The 13,241-nt window shown below is 37.4% G+C and overlaps 2 protein-coding genes and 1 pseudogene across 3 annotated transcripts; 1 reads left to right on the top strand and 2 right to left on the bottom strand.

The window, feature by feature from the left end:
- The first annotated feature begins 1,462 nt into the window (after positions 1-1,462).
- Positions 1,463-5,750, top strand: LOC132177124 (NADH dehydrogenase [ubiquinone] 1 alpha subcomplex subunit 13-B). Its single transcript, XM_059589345.1, has 3 exons — positions 1,463-1,794; positions 5,291-5,362; positions 5,465-5,750. The coding sequence occupies exons 1-3, from the start codon at positions 1,580-1,582 to the stop codon at positions 5,607-5,609; spliced, it is 432 nt and encodes a 143-aa protein (XP_059445328.1). The 5' UTR covers positions 1,463-1,579; the 3' UTR covers positions 5,610-5,750.
- A 425-nt stretch (positions 5,751-6,175) lies between these two features.
- Positions 6,176-10,530, bottom strand: LOC132177123 (uncharacterized). Of its 2 annotated transcripts, XM_059589343.1 has the most exons (4): positions 9,886-10,523; positions 7,654-7,758; positions 7,366-7,422; positions 6,176-6,735 (listed from the first exon to the last, which is right to left on the bottom strand). In XM_059589343.1, the coding sequence occupies exons 1-4, from the start codon at positions 10,225-10,227 to the stop codon at positions 6,406-6,408; spliced, it is 834 nt and encodes a 277-aa protein (XP_059445326.1). In that variant the 5' UTR covers positions 10,228-10,523; the 3' UTR covers positions 6,176-6,405. The 2 variants fall into 2 exon arrangements, with proteins under 2 accessions (XP_059445326.1, XP_059445327.1); XM_059589344.1 differs by lacking the exon at positions 7,654-7,758 and having other exon boundaries at positions 9,886-10,530.
- A 1,743-nt stretch (positions 10,531-12,273) lies between these two features.
- The window catches only part of LOC132178347 (phenylalanine N-monooxygenase-like), a 9,757-nt pseudogene continuing 8,789 nt past the window's right edge, over positions 12,274-13,241 (bottom strand).

Below are 13,241 nucleotides of genomic sequence, written 5' to 3'. Positions count from 1 at the left end.
TTTTTTTTTTTTTTTTTTTTTTTTTTTTTTTTTTTTTTTTTTTATGAGCAATATACACAAGAAGGGGAAAGAGGAAGAATACATCAAATTAAAACCCAAAAAAGAGATGAGCAATCCAACAATAAGCTCAATACAATCAATTAAGTGCAGTAACAACTAAATAAAGAGAAAATGTGTCAACTGAATGGCATAGCCCTATAAATTCTTGGCATAAACATCAAGAAAATTGGTTGTCAGTTTAGGTTGTTTGAGGAATGAGAAGGAATACGAACCTTAGAGGGCCCCTCGACTCTTCTCATAAAAGAGATGGCATAGCCAAAAGGCATGAGAAATGGCACAAACCTTGAACGGCCCCTCAACCTTACCCGAACTTCCACAATAAAAATGATGGAATAGCACATCAGAAGAAAGTCCTCAACAACAATGGTAGCAATGAAAAAGGTTGAATTAATGCCATTCACGAGAAGAACCAGCCCATATTATGGGGAATACCTCAAAATAAAATAATATGCAATAAGATATGAAAATCTCCATAGCGCCCCCCAGGGATGGCATGTATAGCACACGCGTGCCAAGGAGGCGTAAGGAGTACGATCAAAATTTATGAGTGAGATACATTTTAAGAGTGAAATCAAAGAGATGCGAAATATACACTTTGATACATTTATGAGTCGATCAAAATTTCAATGTATTAGATGATCACATGTAACATTGTGGAAGCATTACTCATTGAGATACTTTGATTGAAATCAAAGAGATGTGAAACACTTTAAAATAAAATTTAATAGAAATTAATTATTCTAAATCTTTGACTTGAGTATTTCAATAAGGAGTCATTAAAATTAGGTGTACTCAATGAAATTTGATTTCAAGAGTATGAGAATAATCATGAGATTAAATTGATGACTCAATGATTAAGAAATAGTGAAATAAAGTGATAGTAAAATTATTTTTTACCTTAATTTCACTATGAACATTTAGGTCACTCCTCAAGCTGAATATTCTCTACAAGGTTTGATCTAAGTGCACAACGAAGTTATACTTTCAATACTCCTCAATTTGCAAACTACTCCTCAATCTTTTAACTTGGTTAATGTGTCCTACCAATTTAGTACTTAGAGTTGCAATGTCTCATTTTTGCCCCCCAAAGAAAAAAATGCCCATAAAAAATCCAAAAAAAAAAAGAAAAGTAAAAAGAATTTAAAATTTTTAAAAAATAAGTTGAGTTAGTTTTATTTTTGTTTGGTTTTTTGTTTTGTTTTGTTTTTTTTTTTTTGGATGAATTGTAAGGGTATTTTTGTAATTTAGGAATTTTTAGGGGTATTTTTTTTTTGTTGTTGGAGGGGTAAAACCGTAAAAGTAGTTTTCCTTAGATAATCTATAATGCCACCTGTCTCCTTCCAATTGGACCCAATATCTCACTCTCCTAGACCTTCCAGCACACTACCACCACCACTGCACACATAGCCTTGTTACGAACATTTCCTCCTGAGCTTCTTCTCCAATCTCCATCCATTCAGCTGCTCGGAACTCCCATATTTCCATTCTCTACCAAATTCGACAAAGAGAGAGACCAAAGATGACGGAGGCAGCGATAAGGAAGAAGCCAGGCATGGTGAGCGTGAAGGACATGCCGATCCTCCAAGACGGGCCGCCTCCGGGCGGGTTCCCGCCGGTCCGGTACGCCCGTAGGATCCCCAACAAGGGACCCAGCGCCGTGGCCATTTTCCTCGCCGCCTTCGGTGCTTTCTCCTGGGGCATGTACCAGGTCGGCAAGGGCAACAAGATCCGCAGGTCAGCATTTCTCAATCACCACCATCATCAGCTTCTTCATTGTCAATGATTTTGATATTTTTGTTTTGCTCAATGATTTTCTTATCTGGGTTTTGGCTGTTTTGTGAAAATGGTCGATTGGAGATGTGGGGGTATGGTAAGTGGAGCATAGATCTTTTTGTTTGTTGATTTTCTTGTTGATATTAATGATGAAAGAGCTCTGGGTTTTGGTGGTTCTTTGTGATGGGTACTAGAAATGAGGTGGGTCTTATGGGTTTTTCTGTTTTGGCTAGCATCTTTTGCAATTCTTAGACAATTGTCCTTTTTCTTTTGGAATTGTATCCTTTTGAGGTTAGCTATCAATCCGGTATGAGGTTTTGTGTGTTGGGTTTTGGTAAAGAAGTAAATGGGACTTGTAATGTGCAGTGTGATGTGAGTCATTCAAATGTAGGAGCTGACTGTATTCCCTTTGTCGAAACCGCAGAACTTTTCTTTGGAATGTCAATAGTATAATAACTTTTTTAATTCAAATTTATTTTCTTTATCTTTATTCAAATTCCTCCAACAAAATGTTTAATAAAACTCCTACACCTGATCCTTTCTGATGAACTATGAATTCCTCACTCCCCAACTTATCAAAAAAAAAAAAATTCCTCACTCCCCAACTCTTGCAAATGAAGACCATAAACCTTTTTTCTAGATATTACGTAAACAACTTACTCAAGTACAACAACCCAATATTTTTTTTTTTTCCCTCAAAAGCCCAACACTTTCCCGTCCCCATCATCTTTGAAGATCAGATTGCTTCACCCAAACTCAAAGGAGTTGTTATAATCCTAATACAAATTATATAAATGCAATCATGATTTTCAACCTCACTGACGTGAAGTTATAGCCAATCAACGTTTAACAAACCATCAAAATGGCTCGTTTGGCAACGCTTTTTAGAGTAGCTTTTTTCTTTTTAGTAACAAAGCAAAAGTATTAACAAGCAACTCAAAACACAAAACACTCAAAACTACTTGCCACATTATCAATAAAATAAAAAAGAAGGCAAAAAACACCCTCTAAAAAGTTTTGCCAAATGAACTTTCTTTTTTCCTTTTTCAGGAGTGGGTGTCTACCATCGAGGCTATTGTCTCAAGTAATTTAAGAAGTTGGGTAGATAAATTAGCATAGAGGAGATAAGATCAAACATTGGTTTCTTTTTTTGTTGTGTTTCCTTATGGTGGGCCTAGGGCTCATAGGTTAAGATCAGGGGTTTACGGTAAATTACTCTTCTTTTAAATGTATTTGGTTCGTGTTACTAGTAAATCATGTTTATTTTGATCATACTGAGAGTTGCAACTAGGGTTGTTAAATAAAAGCTTCAGAGTATGAGTGAAATTAAGATACTCGGAACAAGAATAGTGAACATGAAATCAATCTTAGTGAAACTAGATGCATACTGGGCGGAGGGTTGATTTGATTGCTCAGGTCACACCTTGAAGAATCTGGTATCTGCATTAACTTCTTCATTCATAAGGAAGATGTGATTGGAAGCATGTTCCTATTGAATTGCAGGTCGGCAACTAAGGTGTAACTCATATCAAGGGCATCATGTGGTTGGGGTTCTTGAATAGGGAGAGAGAGAGAGAGAGAGAGAGAGAGAGAGGGATTGCACAGAAAGAAAGTGGCTTTGAAGGCGGTTTTCAGTCCTCTTGAAACCCGTAACTTTGAAATGGAGCTGTTTTTTTAGTATGATTTTCTCAAACACGTGTAGTATTATGGTCAAGTTGATAGAGATGGACAGAGGGATGGATGGAAGTTCAGGGTTTTAGTTGAAACAATTAGAATCGCAGGATATAAATTGTTTTCAAAACCAAACTCCGAGGAGATTATGTACTCCCCAAAATGAAATATAATATGTTGCAAGGCGAACAAAAGGTCCCTGATGAAGAACCCTTTGTCAAAGTTCTCGTCACAAGTATCTGCAATTAATAAACAGCCAAATGTTATGATGCTTCTGAAGGTTCACTTAGGCTCTAGTTGCTGTAAATCTCCATGTCTTACGCAACACAAAGCAAGTGGTGAGCCGGTGAAGCTCTTCTTAATTGCCCAATATGGTGTAGCGCTACCAGCACTCGCAAGAAAGTAATCCGAGAAAATATGGGCATTTGATGTTATGTTTGTACGGGCAATCATGAGTCATGGCCTAGTGATTATGGTTACCTGGGTTGACCATGATCTGGTGATTCTCTTAACTCCTTTACCATTGAGTGACTGATTTGGGCAAATTCATTTGTTGATGGTAATCATTTCTCTGCACTTGGAACTATTGATGCTTAAATTGGTTTTAACTAGAGTGATCATCATAATGGTATATTAGTATCATGGTGAGATTCCAACACTAATATGGTGGTTTAAGAAATACTGGAAACCAAAAGGTAAAATAATTGTATTCTTGATCTCAAAATGTACATTTGATTGGGTTTGCTCATTCCTACAAAAGAGCATCTTTTTGTTTTTTGTTATTTTTAAAGAATCTTTTTGGGGTAGGTATTTGAAGGAGTAAAGAACTTGAAGGAGTAAAGAACTTGCATCTGCTTTAAAATAGAGCTGTTGTGGTGAAAAAAAGAGTCAATTACAGAAGGGGTCATAGTCGTGTCCTAGCACAGCAGTTCCAGGACAGTGTTCCTATCCTATGACAGCCTTCCTTGTGATCCTTTACTGAATTCTCCCAGAGGAAGCATGAAAATGCTGTTAGCTGCCTTCTATTATATAGTACTCTATGCCCTACGGTGATTGATGCCATAGTGAGTGTATCTCATTGGTGGTCAGACATGATATTTTTTGGATTCCATTTTGGTGGCTGTATCTGCAACATTTATTGTAATATTTCCTGTGAAAAATTATCCCTTCATTTATGCCCTTCTAGTTAGGTGCTTCCTCTTGTATATTTCCTGTGTACTTGGGGGTACCTTTATGTTTTTAATAATATTTGCCAATTACTTATAGAAAAAAGGTCCACGTTTCAATTTTCTTGGTGCACTAAACCTTGGGCTCTGGATCCTCCACTATTTTCCTTATCTTCTGTGTCACTGTCAATTCATCAGGGCTTGGCTTCCTCCACTATGTACCCTGTTAAGCTCGTTTATTCATTCAAAGTTACCCATAAAGTCAAAGCTTCAACTTGGTGATTTCTTCTAAGAAATTTGATCACATCTATTGTCTCCTATAGGGGGAAATATACGAAGCTCTCTGTCTCAACAAGTTGTCATCTCTCCTAACAGTACCCATTGCTGTTCTCCATAAAATCTGGTTTTTCAATTCCCTATTCAGAATTGTAAGAAGAATTTTGTTTATAGATTTATTTATTTTGATTTTTGAATATGTATTTGAATGGGGTTTGGGTTGAAGAAATAAAATTTTTGTAGCTGGACTTAATGTTAAATTTAAGGGGGCAAGACTCTGTTTCCAATATGAGGTTTCCTTGAAAAATGATTTACCCTTTGCTGAAAACATGTGCATTTTGTAGAGCGCTGAAGGAAGAAAAGTATGCTTCCCGGAGAGCAATATTGCCTCTTCTTCAAGCTGAAGAAGACGAAAGGTAAGCAAATAACATATCAAATAGTCTTCTTCCACCACCAATGCCTTGTATGTTAAGCCCTCTGACTTCAGAATACTAATCCTGTTTATCTGCCTACTATAGATTTGTCAAAGAGTGGAAGAAGTATCTTGAATATGAGGCCGAAGTAATGAAGGACGTGCCTGGTTGGAAAGTTGGTGAAAATGTATACAACTCTGGGAAATGGGTACCCCCAGCAACTGGTGAACTCCGTCCCGATGTCTGGTGAATAGTATTCCAACTGCAGTTGCTTTTGTGGATGATGTTTAGTCGTCAAGAGTTTGTTATTTTTCAAGCAAGTTTCTTGTGTTGCTCATACTGAACACAGTTCCAGTGAAAATAAAAATGTATTTGAAACCTTTTGTTTTTACCTGCTTTGCAAACACCACCAACAGCTATTGTTTAGTGCCGCATGTTGTTGTGTGCTCTTTATCTTTATCTTTAAATTCCGGTGGATGTGGTGGCCCTAGACATAATCGATGCAGGTTCTGACGGTGGTTTTGTGTCGATCACCAAGTTTGGTGGTGACTGAAGTTGCCACTAGGAAAGACAAAGCTGCTGCAAGATTGAATGTTTATGTACAAAAAACACATCAATGCCAGAAAAGGGCTGAGTAATATGTTTATGTACAATCAACCATCAAGGCCAGTGCGATTAATTCTCACTAGTTTAGATTAATCTCCACATGATGATCAGTGCAATTGCACTGGACGTTTCGAACAGGAGTAAAGCACCATGAGAAATCACAACCAATCTACATATTGACAGCAAAAACTTGGGAGGAGAAAAAGAGCATTAAATGGAAAAAGTAAGTTATATTAAGGATATCCAAGCAAGCTGTAACTTGGCTGCTGTTTGGGTCACAACAGAAGAAAAATTTACAATGGTATTGTTTATTCGCTCTGCACAAACAACATATGCACTCATTCGTCTATAACTCGCACAACACTACAAACGCCTTATGATATATATACACTCGTTGGCAGATATCTAGCAAACCCTACAACTTAATTTTATCTATAAATTTACACAACTCCATAAAGCGGCCCAGTCCCACCTTCCTTGTCAGCATCAGGGATGCTCGAGTAGGAATAAAGATGGTTTGACAATTCCCAGCTCCAATCCTGCTTCCGAGACACAGACAATCTTGGCCATCGATTGATCCTTACATAGTGCTCCCTGATTTTACCTTCACCAACAATACTAGTGAATGTCAAGTAACAGCATTCATGACCGCCCCATACCTTGTCACCGGGATCTGCACTTTGGCTCCCATCTGGATGGAAGTACCGGCGCATGGGAGGGCCAGTGCCCTTCCAAAAAGGATCAAGATTTCTCCAATATTCTGGCGCCCCCTGAGGAAATGGTGATATTTTGTCAGATTAATAGGTTCCATTAGGCTTTCATACAAAAGAGTGGCAATTGGACTCGTGCAAACTATGAGATTGCTATTCACAGGGTGACAAACATGAGATATGAGCTGGCCAAGGCTGGAGATATACCAGAGTTTGAAAATTAGTGGGGAAGAATATCATGAAACATTTGAAACAAATAATAAGAAAATCTGGTAAGAACCATGGGTATAGAGAGAAATTATGTTTATGAAAGGTAATGCTTACTCGAGAGAGTTTGCTCTACTTAAAGATTCAATGGAGTAAATCATGTAAAATATATGGTTTTTGCCCTTACATAATCATTTGGGGAAATTTGACAGTAGTTGGAATTAATCAGCAGAGTCATGCTAATATTTGAATATGAAATTTTCAGTTTATGATAAAGGAAAAATATCTAAAACAATTCATTAGTTCTCTTTTGTAATACATCAATGAACTTCAAACTTCACATCAACAGAATAGTTACCAAGGAAAACCATGCTTTGACCTTTGCAACTATTAGACCTTTCTACCATAAACATGTTATATAAAGGTACCATGTCAACGAACAGACTCAAATAGATGATACGACCTAATATAGAAAGCACATACCTTGTTAAAATGAAACTCCCAAACATGATCACACAAATCATCCTTCATGATACGGGTCTGATAACAAAGGAACAGGCCAGTCAGAAAATGCTCCTTAAAAAAAATTCAATGGGTACAACAGGGATGAGATTTTTGTACTACTGCAGGTATACATGTGCATGGATGCAGATATGTTATGTCAGTGCATGTAGGTGTTTGTGTGCATGCCTTCATGTGCTCCTCTGTGCGAGCATGAATGTGTGTGTGTGTGAGAGAGAGAGAGAGAGAGAAGATAAAGAGAATAGTTACACGCTTGCCATCCATGACAGCTAATGAATAAGCGGCCAATTTGGATAATCCCCGGATTTGTGACAGGCGAGGTATGTGTGCTTTCCCAAGCCACAGTTCCTCCAACTGAAAAAAATGTAGAGAGAAAAAAAAAGTGGTTGAATCTTTCTTACTACATTCCTTAAGTTTATGACTAGGAAAATGAACTTAAGTTGCTTCTATCAATTGATTTCAATTCACATTTTATGTTACACCAAATCTCATGATCAATTGATACCATTACCGTGTCATGAAAATAGGCAAGATCCAAGTTGAGGCTGGTATAATTGTTAAGTTGCCAAAAAACATATTATTGCCCATGTCTAAGGCTCCTTAATAACCTAATTACCTCCTCAAACTAATCTTAGATGCTAAATGCCACCTCTGCAATCATAAGCCAAGGCACAGAAATTCCAACCACGTAATGACTCAAATGCATAAATTAATTTGACATCAATCCTATTCATATGTGCTAAAAAATTCCTCCTTCCCTTAGCACTCAAAACTAGTTTGATCCTCTCTAAAACCTTCATGTCACCAAACCCAACTTGTTACTACAATAGTAAATCAAAGACTGCTAGACTTTATAATAAGCAATCAAATTTTGTGATTTGAGTAAATATAAGATAATATATAAAGGCACAACTTGCATTTGATCCCTCCCTCCACTATCAAATGACTTATGAAAGATAACATTCTGTTTAAGTGGCATCATCCTCTTTATGGAGTTCTTTCACGTTTGTCATTTATAAAATACATATAATCCAACTTGACCTTAAGGGAAGGTATGCAAGAAACTTTTCCACCATAACTGCACGAAGTTACAAACCCCATAGTCAACCCCCCACCAAAATCACATTTTTTTACTTCTCTTTTTTATTAGTCCCAGACAGATTCAGAGTTCCATATTTCCAATGCTTTATTTTATCACTGCTCTTTTTGAGGAATGCTAGGCTTACAAACACATTTTACAAAAAAACTTTTACAAACTGATGTGGCACAATATGATTGGATATGAGATATTCAAATTTTGAGAAACCCAATCATGTTGTGCCACATCAATGTAAAAGTTTTTTTGTAAAATGTGTTTGTAAGCCTAGTATTTTCCAAATCTTATATAGCAGATTACTATACTATCATTGGGATAAAGAACAACACGTACTTACTCATATGAATAAAGCAGAGTCATGTACAAATATTGAAGGCAAACTATCACGGGTTGACTGAATTTCTAGAAACTGGCTGTGACTTTCAAAATTATATAGGCCTCAGGTTAAGGCCTGCCAGGCCATAAAGAGCCTACAACCTTAGACTACCCAAAAGTCGGGTTAGGACTAGCAGGCTTGACCACTAACCCATGTCTAACACCATCCTAACAGCATGCTGCCTAAGATTGACTACAGATTTAGAGATAAAAACTGGCCAGTCGAGGGTGGAGCATTTTAAAATATGAAAAAGAAGGGGATGAACAAACTCGTACTCAAAATTCATATTAACACTTAATATGCTATCAAATATAGGGGAAAAAACAATAACACATAAAAAATGAGAACCTCAACGCAAACGATGAAAACCCATTGTGAAACGAGGCACTAAAACTAACAGCCACCAAATACCAATACGGTATGCTTCAAAATCATAAAAGGATTGAAAACCCACTTTTCTCCGGAATTGAACTCCCAAAGAACCCAATTGGCAAAAAAAATCTACCGCTAACGTGTAGATAGCACAGAACTCAATCATGAAGCTAAAGTAGAACCCAGATGGATATTAACCAACCTCAAAAAACCATAATCAAGCATAACCCTATCTCCAGCAATGTAATGCTTAATCACAAAAGAACGTATGTAACCAAAGCAGCCAATCTCAACTGGGCACAAACCCAATTTAAAAGAGAATCAAAATCCTATTCTCAAAATCTCATCGTCTAGCTTAAGTACCTAATAGAGCAGACACATCTAACCCCCTTAGAAACAAACCAGACCGACAAAGGATCACAACCCAATTCTTCCCAAATCTTAACAAACCAAATTTCAAAAAGAAAATCAAAACCAACTCTCAAAATCTCATTTTTTGTCTAAAATACCCATAAACAACAAACCACACAGCCGAAAGAATCACAACCCAAGTCCCAAATTGTACCAACAAAACAAGATATGCACAAAAAATCCAAGCTTTTAGAATTAACCGAGAGAAAACGAAAAGGGTACCGACCTTGGCGCTCCAGATGCGGTCGCTGGAGGCAACCGCGTGCCAGCCACGGGAGACTAGGAGAGACAGTGCCACGCTGCGTGCGTCGAGATTACTCAGTATCTTTAACATTATGTCCGTACCAAACACCTCCAATGGGTCCCTTCGCAGAACCCCTTCTTCTTCTTCTTCTTCTTCTTCTTCTTCCTCTTTCTTCTCTTCCACATCTTCAACCATTTCTTCTCTCCCTCGCTTCCTCCTCTTCCTCCTCTTTCTATGCCTATCCATCTCCTCCCCCAGCACATCGTACTTCTCAGGTGATTCCGGTGTCTTCCTCTGCCTTCCCTGCAGCTCGGCCTGTGCCATCGAAAAGAGAGAGAGAGAGAGAGACAGGTGCTAGAGAGGAAGTGGAATATAGATAGAGAGTTGAGAGTGTGAAGTCGGTGCCGTGCGAGAGCGGACAATAAGAGCTGCGTCATGTGTGAGTGTGATGATGTGGTGCGTGGGAGTTCGGGAGCTTTTGGACTCCGTGCACCGATACGCACCTGATTGAGGCTCCGGGTCGACAGGGAAAGGTTTTGGAGTAGTGCTCTCTACGTGGCATGGCACGAGCGTAGCTTTGTGCAGTTTGCACTTGTGATTTCTATTGCTTACTTTTTGACTACTATATTGAATATCCAAAATTTCAATAGTAATCTAATCTTCCAGCAATATATATATGAGCTCCATTTTGGTGTTCCAATGGCCGTGCAGTTCTTTGTCAATGTCCAGAGTTCAGCTCAGCGACTCCTCCATTAGAGTCAAACATAGAAAAGTATTTTTAAAAAAATCATTTTTTTTTCTTTCTAATAATTAAAAAAAAAAAAAAAAAACATTTCACGTGAAACACAAACAACCGGAGCCAATACCTGTTCCCTCTTTCTCGTCTCTGCCATCTTTGTCTTCTACCCTACGCTCTTCCATTTCATGCCAAATATGGAAACGCCAAAATCCGGTTGGAACCTATCGACTCCCCAATCATGAGGCCCAATAAAATTAGGTGATGTAAGCCCATCTTTCAGCCTCATAGTTTTAAAACCTACCGAAACCCAAGCTGAGCTTCCCTCTTAGCAGACCCAAGCCCAAACTACGAAGCTGAAAAGCGATCGAACTCTTAACCCAACCCAAACCCCAACAATCAAACGATCACCCTTCCCTCCGGCTCCTGTTGTAAGCTTCTCCAACTGTAGGCCCAACTATGGGCTGGACTAGACAGGTTTATAAGCACATATGAGAATTAGAGAGGGAGAGAATTTTTTTGTTTTCAAAAATATATTAATTTTCAGAATTTGGAAAACAAAAAACAAAAAGCTACCGAAATTATGTTTGGATAATTTTAGAAACAGATAATCGAGATTGAAAAAAAATGTGAAAAATTAATAAAGGTGAACATATAAGGATATAAATATGAATCATTGTTAACAATGATTCATATTGATTGAGAAGCTAATAATGGTTGGGCATCTACCGATGAGGTTGAAGTTGTTGATGTGAAAGATCATCCCTAGCTTGGCTTGTACATTTCAGCTCGGACATATTCAAACTTTTTATAGTTTTCTTGAAGGTTAGGATTTTTTGCAACATTTGAATTGCCTCCGGTTCGTAAGCGTATATTCCATATTAATAAAAATTCCGCAGCTTGGCCATTGACATATTGGAAAATAGTTTCGTTAGGAACATATTCAAAAATTAATAAATGAGAAGTGAATCACAGAACGTCTTGGGAAGAGATGTTGTGTGAGAAATAAGACATTAATAATTTAATTAATAGTTTTCATAAATGGAGTCAAGTTGTTTATTTTATTAAAATGACATTCATATATAATTTAATCGTCGTAGTTTTGACCAAATGACCTTAATAGCCAAATTAATTAATTAAGCGATTTCAAATTTAATATTATTTGATGTTGTTTTGATAAATAGACAAAAAAATTTGATGTACTTATCGTGATCTTTTTTCAAGTGACAATAATTTTTTTTACGTCCTTTATAATAAAGGCCGATAAATTGACTTCGTTCAACAATAAACGACGTCAACCGTATAAATAAGGTCGTTTTATGAAAATGACCCCAAAAAATTGCATAAAACGGTGTATAATAACGATTAAATCTTTATTCATTCTTTTTTTTTTGGTCTTTTCTCACCTCAAAATATTAATTCATTCAGATTTGGTTTAGATGTTGAATAAAAACTTATATCATATGTCCTGTAGTTTTTTCAATTAATATTTCAGATTTAACTTCCCTTACTCTTTGTTTCTTAAAAAAAAAATTGAAATTAAATCTGAACCGTTTGCTACAAATCAAATTCAAGTTCTTTATTTTTTTATTGATTAAATAATAAATCTGTACACCGAGAAGTTACGTCCATAGTTAAGCGGGGTATAGTTTAGGAGCCAAACGCGGCTTTGCGTGGGCATGCAAAGGCTTGGCCATGGAAAGGTCATTAACAGACTCTGAGAGGTCAATCTCCTCCATGTTCGGTGGGAAACTCCATGAAAACCCTTGAAGATGCCTTGCCAAAAGCATCACATTCATGGACGTCCCAAGTTGAACACCCATGCACCCCTGACCCCCGCTTTCCCGTACCGAAAGAAATGAAGCGCAGCTCATTCTCAGTAAGATTCACCACCTCCTCTGTCGATGATCCGTCCTTCTTTAGATGTCGCTCTTGTTTGAACTTCAGTGGATCCTCCCAAACCCGAGGGTTGCGGCCAAGCCCATATCGGCTTAAGCGGAAATGGCTTCCTTTTGGGATGAAATAGCCACCGACAGTCATGTCTTACATTGAGACATGGGGGAGGTTAAATGGCGCAATTGGGTGAAGACGATAGCCTTCCCTTGCACAAGCCTAACATAATTGAGCTCTGGAATATCGGATTCTTGAACCATCTCTCCTTTCCAACCACCCTATCAATTTCATCTACCACTTTCTGGAGGACCTCCGGTTGGTTCAGCATTTCTGATAGTACCCACCCTACGTTGTTGGTGTTAAAGTATATTTGAATGACCTTAAAGTTCAGGATTTGATTATGATTGATGAATAATATATTAGCCTAATTTAAGGATTTGATTATGATTTGATCACCGTAAATTAGGAGATTTGATTAAGATTACATTTATGTGTATGCTCTATAAATAGAACATTCTGTATTGTAAACAAATTATTCAATAAGAACCTAATGTAGCCCTTTGGGCTTTATCCGTGGATGTAGGTCGTTAACAGAAGCACGTTAAAATCTTTGTCTCTCATTTATTTTATTTCCGCAATTTATTTCTATTTCTATTTCATTATGAATTCTATCATGGTATCAGAGCAAATGGCTAATGTCAATATTTGA

This window comes from Corylus avellana, chromosome ca4 (assembly GCF_901000735.1).
Source record: "Corylus avellana chromosome ca4, CavTom2PMs-1.0".
Classification (NCBI taxonomy): domain Eukaryota; kingdom Viridiplantae; phylum Streptophyta; class Magnoliopsida; order Fagales; family Betulaceae; genus Corylus; species Corylus avellana.
Note: the sequence above shows the minus strand (reverse complement) of the source record. Positions and strands in the feature narration are given on the sequence as shown.

Coding starts and splice junctions, on each gene's coding strand:
- LOC132177123 (XM_059589343.1), bottom strand. CDS start 10,227: ATGGCACAGGCCGAGCTGCAGGGAAGGCAGAGGAAGACACCGGAATCA. Junction 7,759..9,885: donor ACCGCATCTGGAGCGCCAAG/GTCGGTACCCTT, acceptor CATTTTTTTCAG/TTGGAGGAACTGTGGCTTGG. Junction 6,736..7,365: donor GGGAGTTTCATTTTAACAAG/GTATGTGCTTTC, acceptor CCATTTCCTCAG/GGGGCGCCAGAATATTGGAG.
- LOC132177124 (XM_059589345.1), top strand. CDS start 1,580: ATGACGGAGGCAGCGATAAGGAAGAAGCCAGGCATGGTGAGCGTGAAG. Junction 1,795..5,290: donor AAGGGCAACAAGATCCGCAG/GTCAGCATTTCT, acceptor TGCATTTTGTAG/AGCGCTGAAGGAAGAAAAGT. Junction 5,363..5,464: donor CAAGCTGAAGAAGACGAAAG/GTAAGCAAATAA, acceptor TGCCTACTATAG/ATTTGTCAAAGAGTGGAAGA.